The 19139-nt window shown below is 49.9% G+C and overlaps 2 protein-coding genes across 7 annotated transcripts; one reads left to right on the top strand and one right to left on the bottom strand.

Moving 5' to 3' along the window:
* Window positions 1–2204: 2204 nt before the first annotated feature.
* LOC142917262 (uncharacterized) lies at window positions 2205–11302 on the bottom strand. 5 transcript variants are annotated; one of them, XM_076061883.1, is made up of 7 exons: window positions 11095–11302; window positions 8476–8618; window positions 6500–6592; window positions 6221–6326; window positions 5186–5352; window positions 4486–4734; window positions 2205–2962 (listed from the first exon to the last, which is right to left on the bottom strand). In XM_076061883.1, the coding sequence occupies exons 2-7, from the start codon at window positions 8564–8566 to the stop codon at window positions 2802–2804; spliced, it is 867 nt and encodes a 288-aa protein (XP_075917998.1). In that variant the 5' UTR covers window positions 8567–8618; window positions 11095–11302; the 3' UTR covers window positions 2205–2801. The 5 variants fall into 5 exon arrangements, with proteins under 5 accessions (XP_075917998.1, XP_075917999.1, XP_075918000.1 ...); XM_076061884.1 differs by lacking the exon at window positions 8476–8618 and adding an exon at window positions 8255–8332; XM_076061885.1 differs by lacking the exon at window positions 11095–11302 and adding an exon at window positions 8255–8332 and having other exon boundaries at window positions 8476–8565.
* Window positions 11303–14079: 2777 nt separating this feature from the next.
* On the top strand, window positions 14080–18895 carry LOC142917261 (uncharacterized). Of its 2 annotated transcripts, XR_012936951.1 has the most exons (3): window positions 14080–14883; window positions 15494–17071; window positions 17568–18895. XR_012936951.1 is itself a non-coding variant. In XM_076061882.1 (2 exons), the coding sequence occupies exons 1-2, from the start codon at window positions 14696–14698 to the stop codon at window positions 16437–16439; spliced, it is 1134 nt and encodes a 377-aa protein (XP_075917997.1). In that variant the 5' UTR covers window positions 14080–14695; the 3' UTR covers window positions 16440–17324. The 2 variants fall into 2 exon arrangements, 1 of the variants encoding a protein (XP_075917997.1); XM_076061882.1 differs by lacking the exon at window positions 17568–18895 and having other exon boundaries at window positions 15494–17324.
* Window positions 18896–19139: the final 244 nt, after the last annotated feature.

Below are 19139 nucleotides of genomic sequence, written 5' to 3'. Positions count from 1 at the left end.
GCGGTGCATCATGGGTAGGGCCGTTAATTCGCGGTGCATCATAGGTAGGGCCGTTAATCCACGGTGCATCATGGGTAGAGACGCTAACCCGCGGTGCACCATGGGTAGAGACGCTTAACCCGCGCTGCCCCGCTCCCCACCTGTCTGCTGGTCCGCGTGTGTCCTAGGCATCTCCTCACTGCAGTTCTCAGCGAGTTCTCCATGGTCATTTAATTCTAAGTTAAGCCACGGCGCCGCAGTGCCATTTGGCCTGGGGGGGGGGGGGTGCCTGCCAATTCCCTAACCCTGAGAAACCGTGGAGCACCCCCACGAGGGGGCCTCTCGGGTAACAACTCAGGGCAGGTGCCCCCCCCCTCCCCATGAGGCCCTACTTGAGTGTGTGTGTGTTTAGGTGGGGGGGGGGGGGGGGGGCAGGGGAAGTGCTGTGATGGGAGCCAGGTGGCTTCTCGGTCGCAGCAGCACAGCGACTGCCCCGGTTTCGACGGAGCGGCTTCTCTGTTGTGGCACCACAATGGCAATTGTCATCCCGGCCGAGGGCCGCCTGACAGCGAGGGACATCCGTCGCTTCATTACTGAGAACTTCCCCTTCTATCAGAACAATGACAAGAAGCGGGGAAACTCTGTCCGTCGCTGCCTCACGTTTGAAGACTGCTTCGTTAAAGTGCCCAGAAGGCCGGGCCGGCCGGGCAGAAGCAATCACTGGGTCGTGGACCCGGCGGCTGCGAACATCTTTGATGACGGCTCGTATCAGCGCAGGAGGAAGAGGTTCAAACGGTGCGGTGTGGTGTGGGGTGAGTGGGCGAATGACTGGATGGGTAGGTGAGTGGGTGGGTAGGTGAGTGGGTAGGTGAGTGGGTGGGTGAGTGGGTGGGTAGGTGAGTGGATGGGTAGGTGTGTGGGCGAATGACAGGGTGGGTAGGTGAGTGGATGGGTAGGTGAGTGGGCGAATGACTGGGTAGGTAGGTGAGTGGATGGGTAGGTGAGTGGGTGGGTAGGTGAGTGGGTGGGTAGGTGAGTGAGTGGGTAGGTGAGTGGGTAGGTGAGTGAGTGGGTAGGTAGGTGAGTGGGTGGGTAGATGAGTGGGTGGGTAGGTGAGTGAGTGGGCGAATGACTGGATGGGTAGATGAGTGGGTGGGTTGGTAGGTGAGTAGGTGGGTAGGTGAGTGGGTGGGTAGGTGAGTGGGTGGGTAGGTGAGTGGGCGAATGACTGGATGGGTAGATGAGTGGCTGGGTAGGTGAGTGGGTAAGTGAGTGAAAGGGTGGGTGAATCGGTTGGTGGGTGAGTGGGAGGGTGGGTGTGGATGTGTACTGTGATGCATCTGCCAATTGCCTCAAGTCAGTCAACCCATGGCATCTGGGTCTGTCCCGTGACCTGTCAGCGAACTTGGCCTAAGCTCCGTGGTGATCTCACGGGTGGTCGGGGCATTTAAACTGGAGCATGATGTGTTTATTTTGCTCCCCATAGAATGTGGAGATTTTACGTGGTAACAACTTCTTTAAACACCACCGAGGCGTCGTTAAGCGTCTCTTTCAAACCGTGATAGTTTGCGAACGGTAGTTTCCCTTATCTCCAGATATATAAAAGGCAAAGTTGTGATTATGTGTGTCTGTTCAAAATGTTTAGCGTACTTCCCGACATGCAACAAACTTTAAATTTGCCATGTGGGTACTTTCCAGACTGTACACCGTGCAAACATTATAAAAATACACTTTTAGCTTCTATTTTAGGGGGGGGGGGGGGAGCTCAATAATGCATTTATTTTTTGCACGGCAAGTGAGCTGTGACATCAAATCTGTCACGTGACCCGCGCACGTGGAAGCGTAACGCATTGTAGTGTAGTGGTTAGCGTTGTCTGTGTCTGTCTGTGTGTGTGTCTGTGTGTGTCTGTGTGTGTCTGTGTGTGTCTGTGTGTGTCTGTGTGTGTGTCTGTGTGTGGCTGTGTGTGTGTCTGTGTGTCTGTGTGTGGGGGGGGGAGCGGTAGTGTAGTGGTTAGCGCTACGCTGCGCTACGAACCCGGCGACCCGAGTTCGATTCCCGCTCACGGCCACCACCGGTGACGATTATTTCAACCGGTCCTGGGCCTCCCCTAGGTCGACTCAGCCTCAAACGTGTAAATGTTGTGGTGTGAACATCGGGAGACAAAGGCGGCCGGACGTGGTGAATCCAAGTCCCGGGCGAAGCCGGGTAGTTAAAGCTCGTGCTGTTATATTCACAATCAGATGTTTTTATTTCGACTCGAGGAAAATCGGTGAAATCAGAAGCCAACGATAGGCCCCAGTTGTGGGCCCTTCTTAACCTGGTAACAAAATAATATTCTTAATCAGTGATGTCCTCACCTAAGCGTGTGAGACGAGACGGACGCACAAGACTCTAGTCTCCCTTTGCTGTACATCACTCACAGAGCACCACAGCGCCCCCCCCCCCCACCAGATCCACAACAGCGTTCGCCCCGCAAGACTAAGGCAGCTTCTCCCTGCCTCAGCTGGACCATCAACAACGGCAACATTTGTGTCAACAACAGCAGCAACAGCTAACTTGGCGCCTTTATCATTACGTCTTCAGCACGGCAGCAGCAGCAGCACGGAACAACTTCAGGGCATGACTCAGTCGCAACTCGCGTTTAAAATCGTCACGCAAGACGGCTCTCCGCGAGACGTCGCGGGCACACGGCGAGTTACTTTTTTCCCCGAATAAAACTCGGGACAACGTGAATGCGTGGAAACGAGAAACGATGTCGGAACGCAACGGGGCATCGCAAATCGTAAAGATTTTTGCGAGAGCGAGAAAGAAAAGCTTCCTTCTAGACGTCGCCGCCGCACGCCAACGACGGCACCAGCGCGAGCAGAAGCGCCGTGGGCCAAGCGGCACCGGGGCAGCAAGACGCCTTGCTGGTGGCGGACGCCCGCCCCGCTGACGTCGTCACCACTGACGTCGTCGCCGCTGCTGATGATGCCATCGCCGCTGCAAAGGGGCAAGCGGAGAAACGAGACGTCAGTCGCCATCGCTACGATGAGAGCGATGTACGAGTACCGGGGGGGCCTCCTATAACCCTCCGCCTCCTCCTCCATTTCCACCACCACCAACAACACCAACACCACCAACACCACCAACACCAACACCACCACCAACATCACCACCAACACCACCACCAACATCACCACCAACACCACCAACATCACCACCAACACCACCAACACCACCACCAACATCACCACCAACACCACCAACACCACCAACATCACCACCAACACCACCACCAACACCACCAACACCACCACCAACACCACCACCAACACCACCAACACCACCAACACCAACACCACCAACACCAACACCACCAACACCACTAACACCACCACCGCCACCACCTCCTAGGGGATGGAAGATTTGTTGGAGGTTGTTGGTAGTTGAGACTGAAACCTCTTCCTCACTTGTTCACTCAGCCACTCACCCACCCACCCAATCACTCATTCAGAGAGACGATCCATCACACTACGTTTAAAACTATTTGGTAAATTAAAACGCCGACTGTCACATCATTGACGTCAGGTGCCCGATTGTAACTCCTCTGCGGTGAGCGGTGGACCACCACCACCACCACCGCCACCCGCGTGTCAACAACGCTCTTTGCCAAAACAGCAAACCCCTGCCCAGAGTTGCGATGCTGAGAATCGTTTTATTGTCAAAGCGTTATTTTATCTCCGTTTGACCGCAAATTGGTTGACTGCCCTCGATGTGTGCACCTCCATGAGTCCATGGGAGCCTTTAACATTTAAGTCTATGGGAGCCTTTAACATAGAAGTCTATGGGAGCCATTTAACATTGAAGTCTATGGGAGCCTTTAACATTGAAGTCTATGGGAGACTTTAACATTGAAGTCTATGGGAGCCTTTAACATTGAAGTCTATGGGAGCCTTTAACAGTGAAGTCTATGGGAGCCTTTAACATTGAAGTCTATGGGAGCCTTTAACATTGAAGTCTATGGGAGCCTTTAACATTGAAGTCTATGGAAGCCTTTAACATTGAAGTCTACGGGAGCCTTTAACATTGAAGTCTACGGGAGCCTTTAACATTGAAGTCTACGGGAGCCTTTAACATTGAAGTCTACGGGAGCCTTTAACATTGAAGTCTGTGGGAACCTTTAACATTGAAGTCTGTGGGAGCCTTTAACATTGAAGTCTATGGGAGCCTGTAACATTGAAGTCTATGGGAGCCTTTAACATTGAAGTCTATGGGAGTCTTTAACATTGAAGTCTATGGGAGCCTTTAACATTGAAGTCTATGGGAGCCTTTAACATTGAATCCAAGCATGAATGGAGCAAGCACTTGGGAACCCGAGCAGCCAATGGAGATTCACGGGGTGGCCAGAAACCAAGTTTTTTTAAAACCCAGGACTTTCCGCGCCGCCGATCTCATTGGGCTGACCACGGCCATTTGCATCGTCAGGGTGGTCAGACGATCCAAGCCGCCGCCCTCCCGCGTACCTGGCGAGGTAGCTAACAGCTCGTCGTCGTCATCCTCGCCCTCATCAGCACCGCCGTCACGGCCGCTACCGGCGTTGGGGGCCGATGGCGAGGACGTAGAGGCCTCCTTGCCATCGTCCTGGCCCTCCTCCTCGTCCTCCTCCTTCTCGTCCTCCTCCTCGTCCTCCTCCTCGTCTCCCTCCTCGTCCTCCTCCTCGTCCTCCTCGTCCTCGTCCTCCTCCTCGTCCTCCTCCTCACCGCCCGGCGCCACTGTGGGGGTGGTTGTGGGGGTGATGGTGGTGGTAGTTAATGGTGGCGGTGGCGGGTGTAGCGGTCTACACCGCGCTACACCGCGCTACGAACCCTGCGAACCCGAGTTCGATTCCCGCTCACGGCCACCAACACGCGGTGACGATTATCTGAACCGGTCTTGGGCCTCCCCTAAGTCGACTCGGCCTCAAACGAGCACCCGGCGCGGTGTGTGGCGAACATCGCCAGCACCGGGGAGACAAAGGCGGTCGGGCGTGGCGCCGGCCACCCGCCCCCTCGTGCGCCGTGCCGGCCTTCACAGGCGCCGCTCGCTAACGGCGCTCGCCCCCGCGGCCTGTTGAGGCTACACGGCGGGGGATCTTCGTCTTCGACGGCGGCGGTTAATGGCTCGGCGCCGGATCGGAGAGGGATTCCGGCCGGCGGGTTTGTTGCCGGCGGCGACTTTGCTCACCTTCGACGGAGAGGTGCGCCCGCAGCTGGTCGCTGTTCAGGTTGTTGGTGGCGAAGCAGGTGTAAGTGTCCGTGTCCTCGCGCCGCAAGTCCAGGATGCGAAGGGTGCCGTTCTCGAAGATCTGGAAGCGCTCGCCCTTAACTTTCAAGCTCCGGTAGTTCCTGAACCTGGCGGTGCGCGGGAAGGCATGGGGGGGGGCAGGCGGGGGGCAGGTGGGGGGCGTGAACCGTTGCGGTTTGACGGCGATGCCGTCGGGGGTTTTGAGATCCGGGGTCGGCGGCTTCGGGAGACGCGGAGGCGAACGTCCCGGGGGACGTTGGAGCGGCGAGGTTCACGCGGCCCTCCGCCGCGTTGAGTGCCCTTCTCTCGCTCTCTCGCTCTGAGCCACATCCGCGTGGCGGCCATCGACAGTCGCCCAACCCCGCCCCCGCACGCGCGAAATTATAAATGTTAGCCTATGGGAGCCTTTAACATTGAAGCCTATTGGAGTCTTTAACATTAATGTCTATGGGAACCTTTAACATTGAAGTCTATGGGAGTCTTTAACATTGAAGTCTATGGGAGTCTTTAACATTGAAGTCTATGGGAGTCTTTAACATTAATGTCTATGGGAGCCTTTAACATTGAAGTATATGGGAGCCTTTAACATTGAAGTCTATGGGAGTGTTCTATGTTGAACTTTTTTCGCTCCGTACGTGGCCAGCCATGCAAACCCGCTGGCGGCATTCACAAAACAGACTCAGCTCCCGTACCTCTTATTAGCACGGTTGGCCATGTAGGGTGCGAAAGAAGTTCAGGGCACGTACAGCCCTCGCGACAGGGAGCGTCGAGGCGCGATGACGGCATGCCGAATGAACGAGGAGCCTCTTCGTCGTCAGGGCTGTCGTTTGCGACATGGCCGGGTAGCTTCTGAAAAACAGCTGCACGGCTCGGTGGGCATCAGGCGGTGAAATAAACAAAAAGAGTCTCCAGCGAACGGAGAGCGAGAGGAGAGGCGGAGCGGGATGGACGCTCAGGCGCGGCGTTCGGTCTCACCACAGGATGGTGGCGGGCGGCCACACCGAGCACTCCATGTACACCGCCTCTCCCTCTCTCGCCCTGTACATCCTGTCTGGCTCCGTCAGCATCGACGGGGGGCTGGCTGTGTGAGGCGGTGGTGGGGGGGGCAGAGACAGCGAGCGGGCAGAGGTCGCTCCCGAGGGTGGTGGGGGGGGTCGCTCCGGGCCGAGCAAGTACTTGCAGTGCTGCACCTTAACAAACTGCGTACTCAACTGGGCCCTGTACGTGTGTGTGTGTGATGTCGCAACCGTGCACCTTTCCGTCGTGTGTCCGGAGGTTGCTGCTTTGCTGCATACACCTGATGTGAGCTTCTTTGGTACCGTACGTGGCCAGAGATGATAACCGCAGCTGCGGGCGAAAATACAGCAGAGTGTTAGTAGGGTCTCTGTGTGAGTAGTGTGTGGGTCTCTGTGTGAGTAGTGTGTGTGTCTCTCTGTGTGAGTAGTCTGTGGGTCTCTGTGTGAGTAGTGTGTGGGTCTCTCTGTGAGTAGTCTGTGGGTCTCTATGTGAGTAGTGTCTGGGTCTCTATGTGAGTAGTGTGTGGGTCTCTGTGTGAGTAGTGTGTGGGTCTCTCTGTGTGAGTAGTGTGTGGGTCTCTCTGTGTGAGTAGTGTGTGGGTCTCTGTGTGAGTAGTGTGTGGGTCTCTGTGTGAGTAGTCTGTGGGTCTCTGTGTGAGTAGTCTGTGGTTCTCTGTGTGAGTAGTGTGTGGGTCTCTCTGTGTGAGTAGTGTGTGGGTCTCTGTGTGAGTAGTGTGTGGGTCTCTGTGTGTGAGTAGTGTATGGGTCTCTGAGTGAGTAGTGTGTGAGTCTCTGTATGAGTAGTGTGTGGGTCTCTGTGTGAGTAGTCTGTGTGTCTCTGTGTGAGTAGTGTGTGAGTCTCTCTCTGAGTAGTGTGTGGGTCTCTCTGTGAGTAGTGTGTGGGTCTCTGTGTGAGTAGTGTGTGGGTCTCTGAGTGAGTAGTCTGTGGGTCTCTGTGTGAGTAGTGTGTGGGTCTCTGAGTGAGTAGTGTCTGGGTCTCTCTGTGAGTAGTGTGTGTGTCTCTGTGTGAGTAGTGTGTGGGTATCTCTGTGAGTAGTGTGTGGGTCTCTCTGTGAGTAGTGTGTGGGTCTCTGAGTGAGTAGTCTGTGGGTCTCTGTGTGAGTAGTGTGTGGGTCTCTGAGTGAGTAGTGTCTGGGTCTCTATGTGAGTAGTGTGAGGGTCTCTGTGTGAGTAGTGTGTGGGTCTCTGAGTGAGTAGTGTGTGGGTCTCTGTGTGAGTAGTCTGTGGGTCTCTGTGTGAGTAGTCTGTGGGTCTCTGTGTGAGTAGTGTATTGGGTCTCTGTGTGAGTAGTGTGTGGGTCTCTGTGTGAGTAGTGTGTGGGTCTCTGTGTGAATAGTGTGTGGGTCTCTGTGTGTGAGTAGTGTGTGGGTCTCTGAGTGAGTAGTGTGTGAGTCTCTGTGTGAGTAGTCTGTGTGTCTCTGTGTGAGTAGTGTGTGGGTCTTTGTGTGAGTAGTCTGTGTGTCTCTGTGTGAGTAGTGTGTGAGTCTCTGAGTGAGTAGTGTGTGGGTCTCTCTGTGAGTAGTGTGTGGGTCTCTGTGTGAGTAGTGTGTGGGTCTCTGAGTGAGTAGTCTGTGGGTCTCTGTGTGAGTAGTGTGTGGGTCTCTGAGTGAGTAGTGTCTGGGTCTCTCTATGAGTAGTGTGTGTGTCTCTGTGTGAGTAGTGTGTGGGTATCTCTGTGAGTAGTGTGTGGGTCTCTCTGTGAGTAGTGTGTGGGTCTCTCTGTGAGTAGTCTGTGGGTCTCTGAGTGAGTAGTGTATGGGTCTCTGTGTGAGTAGTGTGTGGGTCTCTGTGTGAGACCCACAGATACCCACACACTACTCACAGAGAGACCCACACACTACTCACACAGAGACCCACACACTACTCACACAGATACCCACACACTACTCACACAGAGACCCACACACTACTCACACAGATACCCACACACTACTCACACAGAGACCCACACACTACTCAAACAAATACCCACAAGTGTTTCGAGTACTCGGCCCCGCTTGAACGTCGAAGTGCTTCGTTGAAGCTATCATTTGCAAGAGCCGGGGCGCTTCTGAAAAAAAAAAGAGCCACGAAGCTCAGTGGGCATTGCCTGGTGAAGTCAAAAGAGTCGAGTTTAGTCAATGGCCTTTAGTGGGAGTAGCGTTGAGAGGGGGCATCGTCTCAAGTGGGGTAGCGGCGCTGTTTGCTACTCACAGTCAAGGGGCAGGGCGAAGGGGTTGTGACGGTCGCCCAGCACAACGACCAGCAAGGCCACTAAACGGGTGGTGGTGTGGAAAGTCTCCATGGGGGGGGGGGGGGGGTGGCAGATGGTCGGCCTGGCGGCTTCCTTCACTTGGCTAGGAGGGGTGAAGGGGAGGGAGTAGGAGGAGCAGTGGGAATGATATTTATTTAGACTGCAAGAGGAGGAATCCAAAGCGCTATGAAGCTCTTTTTTCACAGATGTCCAGCTGTGGCGCTGGGTCAGAAACATGACAACAAACACAAAACAAAAACACGGCGTGAGTGCAGAGTTACAGGAAGAGTAAAACAAATCACTTTAAAAAAATATATATACTAATAAAACGAGAAACGTCAACTCCAAAGATAGAGCAGGGAGTGTCAGGGTCGGTATCAAACCCCACGACCTCCTGTACACCAGGTGACAACCATGCCGGGTTAAAGACCTCCTCCTTCACAACGGGACAATTGGATGCATGCCTAAGGCTCCCTCACTGATGGACACGTTCCTCCTGTGTTGAGCAAAATGTTTAGGTTCTCATCGTTTCGCAGAGGCTGCATTTTTTGCCACCGCAGAAAACGAACGTTGGGGGAAACGCCTCCTCGCATCGGACTCTTTGTTTTTTTTTGCTGAAGTCACGTAGGTAAAAAAAATCTATAAAATAAATAAATGAAAAAAACAACTCAATTAAAATCACGACGTTTCGGAGGCAGCAGCACAAGCTTCCGTCTTGAGGTGGAAACCGTCACAGCAAAATTGCTGCATCAGGTGAAGAGAACTCTAAGACACCCGAGATTGTATACAGGTTAAGGGGGGGGGGATAAGAAGGGCCGTGGGGGGGGGGGCTAAGTTAAGCCACCTTCTGTTATGCTGCAGGGGGTTGGGGACGGAGAGATGGCCGTGTGCAGGTTGAAGAGCGTTACACACGTGAACCAGAGGCAGGAGGCAGTAGTTAAGCTGACAAACTGGTTGCCTTGCAGAGTATACTGCTGTAAACTATAAGGCTGCTAAAGTTTAACTTGGGTTTAACTTGATTTTTTTTTACCTCCGCGGCTTTACCGAAAAAAATCCAAAGAGTATGAATCCTTGCACATCACGAAAGCTTCAAATCTAGCGCCTCACATCGTGTTAGTTTGGCACCGATGTTCGTGCTGATGTTTTAAACTAGATCAATAAAACAACATTGATTACAGCCCCAGCTCAGGTTTTTTCCCATCAATGAAACAGCCCCTGAAGTGAGAGCACCTCCCAGGGTATAAACCAACACTGCCGCACATCTGTCCAAGAGCTGTGTAATAAAAACAATTGAGTTGAAAAAAATGTCAAACCGACAGGGAAAGGGGCTCCTGGCAAGTGTGACCGCCAGCCAGGTTGATGTATTGGTAATGAGAATGTGCAATTTTTTTTGTCCTTGGAAACACGGACTATGAATAAAACGAGATATTCTTAGCTCTTTCAGTAAAGTCACGTTGAAGGGAAACAATAAAATAATAAAATATATAAAACAATAAAAATTCTCACGACGTTTCGACCATAACACACCGGTCGTCATCAGGTCGAAACGTCGTGAGAATTTTTTTTGTTTTATATATATTTTATTGTTTTATTGTTTCCCTTCAACTCTGACTTTACCGAAAGAGCTAAGAATATGAATTACCGCAGTCACGAAAGCTTCAAATCAAAATTTAAAACGAGATACTCGCAGAGTTTACGCTTCTGAATGTGCACTTGTTCAAGCAATTCACTCGGCCTAAGAGGCAGACGCACGGTAAATTATTGGGCGGCACTTTGTAAGCTCCTAAGGTAGACAAAGCGAGCTTGAACGCGACGCGCTCTAGTGAAGTCTTTCGAGCGACGCATAGTTCATAGTTGATTTATTTGGTATAGCCCTGTGAGCCATTCGGCTCTTGAATCGGGTGCAACCGCAACAAACAAAAAACATGAACAAGAAAACATCTTAAAGTGATTATGTGACTGTGCAAACAGAAAATACAGGAAAAAATATCAAAATATCCCTGAAATAGCACCGTACACCAACGCTGTGTGCAAAAATCCCAGTGGGATACAAGTCAAATAACAACAACCACAAGACAACTAAGATTAAAGCCATCAGTCTAACTCCGTACTACAATAAACAAAAACATGGCCAAAACAAAAAAACTTTTCGAAATCACCAAAATAAAAGCCATAAATCCAATGTAACAGTGATCATAGGGACTGTGACCGAATTTTTAACAATAAACTACATAAATAAATTATAACACCAAAATCTAGAGCCATAATTTAGGCCACTGAATAGCAGTGGCAGCTAGGGTTGTACAACTCCTCTAGAGCACATTGACACGCGTGCATTGCAAATAATTCAAGTTTAAAACACGCAGCAAATATTCGTTACAGAAGCCTAGCGGCAGCCTTCAGGCATCCTTTGGAAGCTTGCTAACCCACAACATAACCTAGAGACCATCTTCCAGGTCTCTATGGAGACCATCCCATGACAGCGGCATCTGTAGCCGGCCAAAGTGCCGCCTCGGCCGGCTGGGCAATCTAGCCGAGACCGGTGACACTCCCGGAATAGGCCTCAACGCGGCACTCACCAGCGCAACGCTGCGTAGGTGTCTGGGGAGGGGGTCTTGAGCTATATCCTCCTTCGTGGTGAGGTTACAAACAAAACAATGTCCTCGTGTGGTCGTGGTGGAGGAGGAGATTCGACGTTCCGTGCCTCGAATCATGGGCAGGCGACTCGGCGGGGCTGTTATCACGTGAGGCCTTAGCAGGGTGCTTTTATAAATCGTAGTGCGGATAGGCGAACACGCAGTGCGAGCGAGGCTCAGATTCTGTAGAATTGATAAACACTGCCCATAGACTCAGCACTGCCCATAGACTCAACACTGCCCATAGACTCAGCACTGCCCATAGACTCAACACTGCCCATAGACTCAGCACTGCCCGTAGACTCAACACTGCCCATAGCCTCAACACTGCCCATAGACTCAACACTGCCCCATAGACTCACCACTGTGATCTCTACATTGGGTCAAACTTAACATCTCTTAATGTTCGACAGCTTGTGCACCAGATCTTATTTATTCACGATGTACTTACAAAAAATTCCGCAGACTACCTACTGGATCTCCTCTCTGTTTCAAAGAACAAATTTGACCTCAGGTATTCGCTCATTTACCAGCTTCACATTCCCATTGCCGTACAAAAACTGGAGGAAGGGCCTTTGCTATTCATGACCCCAGGGTCTGGAATGCTATTGCCAATAAACTGCAACTTGAATCACTACCTATGAGATCTTCACTCAAAACTGCTCTAGAGGAGTTGTACACCCCTAGCTGCCACTGCAATTCAGTGGCCTAAAATATGGCTCTAGATTTTGGTGTTATAATTTATTTATGTAGTTTATTGTAAAAAAAATCGGTCACACTCCCTATGATCACTGTTACATTGCATTTATGGCTTTTATTTTCGTGATTTCGAAAAGTTTTTTTTGGTTTTGGCCATGTTAATGTTTATTGTAGTACGGAGTTAGACTGACGGCCTTAATCTTAGTTGTATTGTGGTTGTTGTTGTTATTTAACTTGCATCCCACTGGGATTTTTGCACACAGAGTTGGTGTACGGTGCTATTTCAGGAATATTTTGATATTTTTTTCCTGTATTTTCTGTTTGCACAGTCACATAATCACTTTAAGATGTGTTCTTGTTCATGTTTTTTGTTTGTTGCGGTTGCACCCGATTCAAGAGCCGAATGGCTCACAGGGCTATACCAAATAAATGAACAAATGAACTAAAATGAACTAATATCGAAAGGTACATTAACATAATTTGTTCATACTCTAATTTATTTATTTACGGAGAAGCTCATTGTGGGAGGAGCGTGTCCCGTTCCCCGGAAGTGACGTCATGTCACCTGCTGCCGCTTGACGTCACGAGGTAACAACAGGAAGCTATCGCTTCCTGCACTGAAATCCGAGGTGAGAAATTCTCATTGTGGTTGTGGTTGTTGTGGTGGTGGTTGTGGTGGTTGTTGTTGTTTACCAAGGTAGAGCCTCGCTCTCTCTCGTAGGGATGTCAGTTGAGTAGCAGCGAGCAGGGGAATCGATGTCCAGGTTGGAACTTTACAACGCGGGGCCTAGCCACGCGGGGCCTTGCCTCCTGCCCTCGCCTGATTGCGTTTACTTTAATTATCTTGCTTAAGTTTAATTTGTCTTCACCCGGCTCGCCACTTTGTAACTTTGTTTTATTGTCAATATTCACGCAGTTTTTATTTTCTTTTGTTAGCAGGCCAAGCCCGCTTGAGCTGCTATACCGCTCTTGTTATCAGAAGCGACCTGCCCACAACAACACAAGGTGAGGCTTTGTCAACGTGTGTGAATGTTTTGACTTAAAACTTTGGTGACTGCAGGAATTAATATTCTTGGTTCTTTCGGTAAAGTCACGTAGATAGAAAATAAAATTAAAATAAATAAAAATAAATTGTAAATAAAGCAAAAAAACTCACGTTTTGATCGCAACACAAGTGCTCTTTATTTAATGTAATTGTATTATCTGTTATTGTTATTTTCTATCTACGTAACTTTACCGAAATCAACAAGAATACGTGTGTCAATGTCTATCGGTCAAAGACGCTAAACGGAGTGACGTGCAAACTCCAAATATACAGCAGGCGTCAGGGTCGGGATCGAACCCACGACTTCCTGTATACCAGGTGAGGTAGTTAACATCTCACCACGGAGAGAGACACGCAAACTCCAGTTAGCCTTGGCTATGTTCGTTGATCCTCAATTAATTACTTGGTGGAGTGAGAAAGCATTCATGCCAAGCAGATGAAGGTGGCCAGGCATGATTCTAGACACGCCACCGCCTGTTTACCCAGTGACAGCGTACAGTTTGTGTTTGCAGTAACGTCTATTAACTCTGTTGAACACGGAGGTTATATCATAACAGTAGTTTCGTTTTGTTTTCCTCTGCAACTCTTCATAAGAATGGAAACAGGAAGTTAACACAGCACACACATTCAGCTGAAGTCGGAACTGTTCATCCCAGCATTTAAGGACATCTTAGCCTAGATTCGCACCTCTAAGTTGCGATTGAACATTAATTTATGCATTTCTGCCGAACACAAATAGTATTGTTTTAAACACCCTTTGCTATGTCAGCTGAATTTAGCTTTCATAAATATTCATTTTTTTCGTTATTTTATTTTCACCTACGTGACTTTACCCAATAGAACCAAAGAGTATGGATCCTAGCAGTCACGAAAGCTTTAAATCTATAATTATTCATTTTGAAGCCAGACAGCTGAAATTGTGTGCTTGGAGTTTTGGGTGAACATTCATTTTGAAGATACGAATGCTTCCAGGCATGTTTATAACCATTTGCCCTCTCATTGTGTGCCATAACAGCCTGTGTGATGAATTTGGGACACTTTTCACTATATCATGAATATATGAATAAGTATAGATGTGTAAGTCACGTGTTACTGTGTATATATGCTTTCCTCTGTGCATCGATACTGACGTGTAGATGGTGTGGATATTATTTTTTTCTGTCTGCAGCTGACGCTTCCTCTGATGCTTCCTCTGCAGAATTGGTCTGATGGAGCAAAGGCGCTCGGCGCAGCTCGGTATGACGAGTCAACAATGCGACCGGTGTGCATACAGCACGGATCGTACTGGAGATTTCACACGGCACCAGAGAACTCACACGAGAGAGAAACCCTTCAAGTGCAGTGTGTGTGGGAAGGCGTTTACACATTCATCTGCTCTTGTAGCACACCAGAGAACACACACGGGAGAGAAACCCTTCAGGTGCAGTGTGTGTGGGAAGGCGTTTGCACGTTCATCAAATCTTGAAGTACATCACAGAACGCACACGGGAGAGAAACCCTTCAAGTGCAGTGTGTGTGGAAAGGCATTTGCACAGTCATCTGCTCTTGTAATACACCAGAGGACACACACAGGAGAGAAACCCTTCAAGTGCAGTGTTTGCGTGAAGGCGTTTGCACATTCATCTGATCTTGTAAAACACCAGAGAACACACACGGGAGAGAAACCCTTCTGGTGCACTCCGTGCGGGGAAGGCGTTTTCACAGCAACAACATCTTCAAGTACACCAAAGAACACAGAAGCATCAGAAGATCCACAAGGAGTGGAGTCTGAAATCGGCTTGTGAAAGTCAAAGTGCCACAATGAGCCCATCCCTCATGAAACAAGAACCGGAAGAAAATCCCAGCTTGGACACTTTTAAAGGTATCGAGGTGAAATGTGAAGAGGTGATGGTGAAGAGGGAAGAGGTGAAGGTGAAATGTGAAGAAGTGATGGTGAAGAGCGAAGAAGTGAAGGTGAAATGTGAAGATGTTTTCCTCTGCAACTCTTTGTAAGAATGGAGTCAGGAAGTTAACACAGCACACACGTGCAGCTGAAGTCGGATCTGTTCATCCCAGCATTCAAGGACTTCTGTGCCTGGCTTCACATCTCTTAAGTTGCGATTGAACATTAATTTATGCATTTCTACCGAACACAAATAGTATTGTTTTAAACACCCTTTGCTATGTCAGCTGAATTTAGCTTTCATAAATATTCATTTTTTTTGTTATTTTATTTTCACCTACGTGACTTTACCCAATAGAACCAAAGAGTATGGATCCTAGCAGTCACGAAAGCTTTAAATCTATAATTATTCATTTTGAAGCCAGACAGCTGAAATTGTGTGCTCGGAGTTTTGGGTGAACATTCATTTTGAAGATACGAATGCTTCCAGGCATGTTTATAACCATTTGCCCTCTCATTGTGTGCCATAACAGCCTGTGTGATGAATTTGGGACACTTTTCACTATATCATGAATATATGAATAAGTATAGATGTGTAAGTCACGTGTTACTGTGTATATATGCTTTCCTCTGTGCATCGATACTGACGTGTAGATGGTGTGGATATTATTTTTTTCTGTCTGCAGCTGACGCTTCCTCTGATGCTTCCTCTGCAGAATTGGTCTGATGGAGCAAAGGCGCTCGGCGCAGCTCGGTATGACGAGTCAACAATGCGACCGGTGTGCATACAGCACGGATCGTACTGGAGATTTCACACGGCACCAGAGAACTCACACGGGAGAGAAACCCTTCAAGTGCAGTGTGTGTGGGAAGGCGTTTGCACATTCATCTGCTCTTGTAGTACACCAGAGAACACACACGGGAGAGAAACCCTTCAGGTGCAGTGTGTGTGGGAAGGCGTTTGCACGTTCATCAAATCTTGAAGTACACCACAGAACGCACACGGGAGAGAAACCCTTCAAGTGCAGTGTGTGTGGAAAGGCATTTGCACAGTCATCTGCTCTTGTAATACACCAGAGGACACACACAGGAGAGAAACCCTTCAAGTGCAGTGTTTGCGTGAAGGCGTTTGCACATTCATCTGATCTTGTAAAACACCAGAGAATACACACGGGAGAGAAACCCTTCTGGTGCACTCCGTGCGGGAAGGCGTTTTCACAGCAACAACATCTTCAAGTACACCAAAGAACACAGAAGCATCAGAAGATCCACAAGGAGTGGAGTCTGAAATCGGCTTGTGAAAGTCAAAGTGCCACAATGAGCCCATCCCTCATGAAACAAGAACCGGAAGAAAATCCCAGCTTGGACACTTTTAAAGGTATCGAGGTGAAATGTGAAGAAGTGATGGTGAAGAGGGAAGAGGTGAAGGTGAAATGTGAAGAAGTGATGGTGAAGAGCGAAGAAGTGAAGGTGAAATGTGAAGATGGATATTCAACTCCAAAATGGGCAAACCTTCACATTGATGGAGGCAACGTGAAGCAGGAGGAGAATTCTGACTGTGAGGCAGAGCGAGGCAACTCCCAGCAGTTTGTGGAAGTGGAGGTGTGGGTGGACTTCCTCCGAGACAATACAAAGTCAAATGGAGACCCGGTAGATGTGTAAACTTCACGTTTTAATAATTGTGTTATTTTATTTTGGGCACCTTTATAATATATGCCACAGGACCCGCACGAGCTTAATCCGGCACTGTCCGGGATACCGTTCCAGTGCCCAACCAGGCTGTTGAAAACACCGTGAGTGGATATTCTTAGCTCTTTCGGTAAAGTCACGTTGAAGGGAAACAATAAAATAATAAAATATATATAAAACAATAAAAATTCTCACGACGTTTCGACCATAACACAAACGGTCGTCATCAGGTGTGTCGAAACGTCGTGAGAATTTTTATTGTTTTATATATATTTTATTGTTTCCCTTCAACGTGACTTTACCGAAAGAGCTGCAGTCACAAAAGCTTTAAATCAAAATTTAACCGCGAGTGGAATTGAGGGTGACGGTGGAGGGCGCGAAGGGGGCGAGTGATGCCGATGGGCGGCGAGGGGGTCATCCGAGAGGATGCCCAGTGGGGAGATTAAGCAATGAAATCGCTCCACGTGTCAGGCGCTGGGTGGATCACCGCACAGCGGCATCGTGGGAGATGGCGACGGCTCAGGGAGGTCTCTACCCGCCAGTGGATTGACGGTGGCTGATGGTGACGACGACGACGATGGATGTTGCTCACTCAACTCTGCGAGGTACGAAACGCCGGAGACGCACGGCGATGTGCGGGGTGTCCAGCGGCACGGTAGAGCCGATGGCCTCCTTGCTGCCGCTGTACAGCTGACGCACGACGTGGAGCAGGGCAGGGAGCACGCTGTCCACTATGTCCTGGCAGCCACTGCACAGCTGACCCATAGCCTGCGGTAGGGCAGGGAGCACGCTGTCCACTATGTCCTCACTGTGGCTACTGCACAGCTGACCCATAGCCTGCACTAGGGCAGGGAGCACGCTGTCCACTATGTCCTCACTGTGGCTACTGCACAGCTGACCCATAGCCTGCACTAGGGCAGGGAGCACGCTGTCCACTATGTCCTCACTGTGGCTACTGCACAGCTGACCCATAGCCTGCAGTAGGGCAGGGAGCTAGCTGTCCACAATGTCCTCACTGTGGCTACTGCACAGCTGACCCATAGCCTGCACTAGGGCAGGGAGCACGCTGTCCACTATGTCCTCACTGTGGCTACTGCACAGCTGACCCGCAGGCTGCAGGAGAGGAGTCGGCGCGCTGTCCATGAGCCAGGACATCCCAGGGGGCCAGGCTGGGCCGTCCCTCTCCTGTCCGTCTGCGTGGCCGCTGGTGAACATCGGTCCCCAGGTGGCGACCGCTGCCGGTGGAGAGACGTTCTTCACGAGTCCCGAGTAGTTGTTGATCGTGGTGGTGGTGGTGGTGGTGATGGCGTTGGAGCCGTTGATGTTCGAACCCCCACGCCGAGATCCTCCGAGGAGTTCCACCATCGGCTGCGTGAGCAGCAGAACCACAGTGAGCACAGCCGTGAAGATCGCCACGCTGGTGGTGGTGGTGGTGGCGAAGTTCTCCGCAGACCTCGAAGTGGAGGAGCGGCGTGGGGCGAGGTGGTTGCCTCTCCCGGAGCCGACTCCACTCTGGTCGCTCCAATGGATACACCTTAGTCACAGGCCTTTAATGACAAGAATGTGAAGTTGAACACTCAGTTCCTAGGTTAAACCTGCATGGTGAGAGTGGCCAGTCTTTGTGGACCTGTGGGTTGGGTAGATCTCTAACCAGGAGCGAGAGCCAATAAGCTCCCAAGCATTCACTCGGTTTTAATAATTCCATTCTAGATTTGAAGCTTTCGTGACTGCAAGGATCCATACTCTTTGGTTCTATTCGGTAAAGTCACGTAGGTAAAAAGATAAAATAACAAAAATCACGACGTTTCAGCCACAACACAAGTGGCCTTCATCATGACAGCACGGTCCCTTCACCTGATGAAGGCCACTTGTGTTGTGGCCGAAACGTCGTGATTTTTGTTATTTAATTATTCCACTTATATGGTGCTTGCTTAATCGCCTCTGGCAATTCGGACTTTTGTATCTCGTCTCAGACACACGAAGAGCATCCCCAAGTAGCAGCTGCCCCTGTGTGGCACAAGGTGGTGGCCCTGCACCGGCCTGCATGTGGACAAGAGCCTGTCAGTAGGGGGCGATGGTTGATGTGGCATCTTAGCTGTGGAGTTTGTAGGCAATGTTTAGAATTTGATCAATTTTGACCCACACGCCAGCATGCAATGGCCTACTCGTTTTGAATGACACTACAATAGTTTGTTGTACATACACTGTTAAGCAGACGGTGCATATTTTTAAAAATAGCTTTTTGTTAATACGATGTAACCTGATGCAGTCTATTTCACTGCAGTAATTCAATTTTGTTAAAATGCCTGTCAATAATTTAGAATGAATACTTGTCTGATTGTGCGTGTGCATGTAACATTTTGTCTGAGGGTCAAACATTGAATAAGTGATGTTAGGACAAAGTGTGTGTGTGTTTGGAAGTAACCTGTACAGAGAACTCGGGTGAGACCCGTTGTTCTTGTGATACAGGTCAAAGGGTACTTTTGTGTTTCACGAAGCGTCTGCCTCTGGAGCAACTCATCGTCTTTGAAATAGGGAGCACGCTCGGATCATTCATCAGTTACAAGGCATACCACTTGAAAGTTACACGTATAGGAGGAGGTACATTCTCTACAACACGAATTGTAGTTTTGTCTTACATGTTGACGTAGATTTTGTCTAACTGGGACTAGA

This window comes from Petromyzon marinus, unplaced genomic scaffold (genome assembly GCF_048934315.1).
Source record: "Petromyzon marinus isolate PM22_M1 ecotype Great Lakes invasive population unplaced genomic scaffold, UKy_Petmar_22M1.pri1.0 PM_G_Scaffold_44, whole genome shotgun sequence".
In the NCBI taxonomy this organism is placed as follows: domain Eukaryota; kingdom Metazoa; phylum Chordata; class Hyperoartia; order Petromyzontiformes; family Petromyzontidae; genus Petromyzon; species Petromyzon marinus.
The sequence above is the reverse complement of the archived record's forward strand: the minus strand, read 5'-3'. Positions and strand labels throughout refer to the sequence as shown.

Excerpts from the sequence above, each read along its gene's own strand:
- LOC142917262 (XM_076061883.1), bottom strand. The coding sequence starts at position 8,566 with ATGGAGACTTTCCACACCACCACCCGTTTAGTGGCCTTGCTGGTCGTT. Across the intron at positions 4,735-5,185 it reads GGCGCACCTCTCCGTCGAAG|TGGCGCCGGGCGGTGAGGAG; the intron begins GTGAGCAAAGTC and ends CCACCCCCACAG. Across the intron at positions 2,963-4,485 it reads GCTGTTAGCTACCTCGCCAG|CGGCGATGGCATCATCAGCA; the intron begins GTACGCGGGAGG and ends GCCCCTTTGCAG.
- LOC142917261 (XM_076061882.1), top strand. The coding sequence starts at position 14,696 with ATGAGCCCATCCCTCATGAAACAAGAACCGGAAGAAAATCCCAGCTTG. Across the intron at positions 14,884-15,493 it reads GTTTTCCTCTGCAACTCTTT|AATTGGTCTGATGGAGCAAA; the intron begins GTAAGAATGGAG and ends CTTCCTCTGCAG.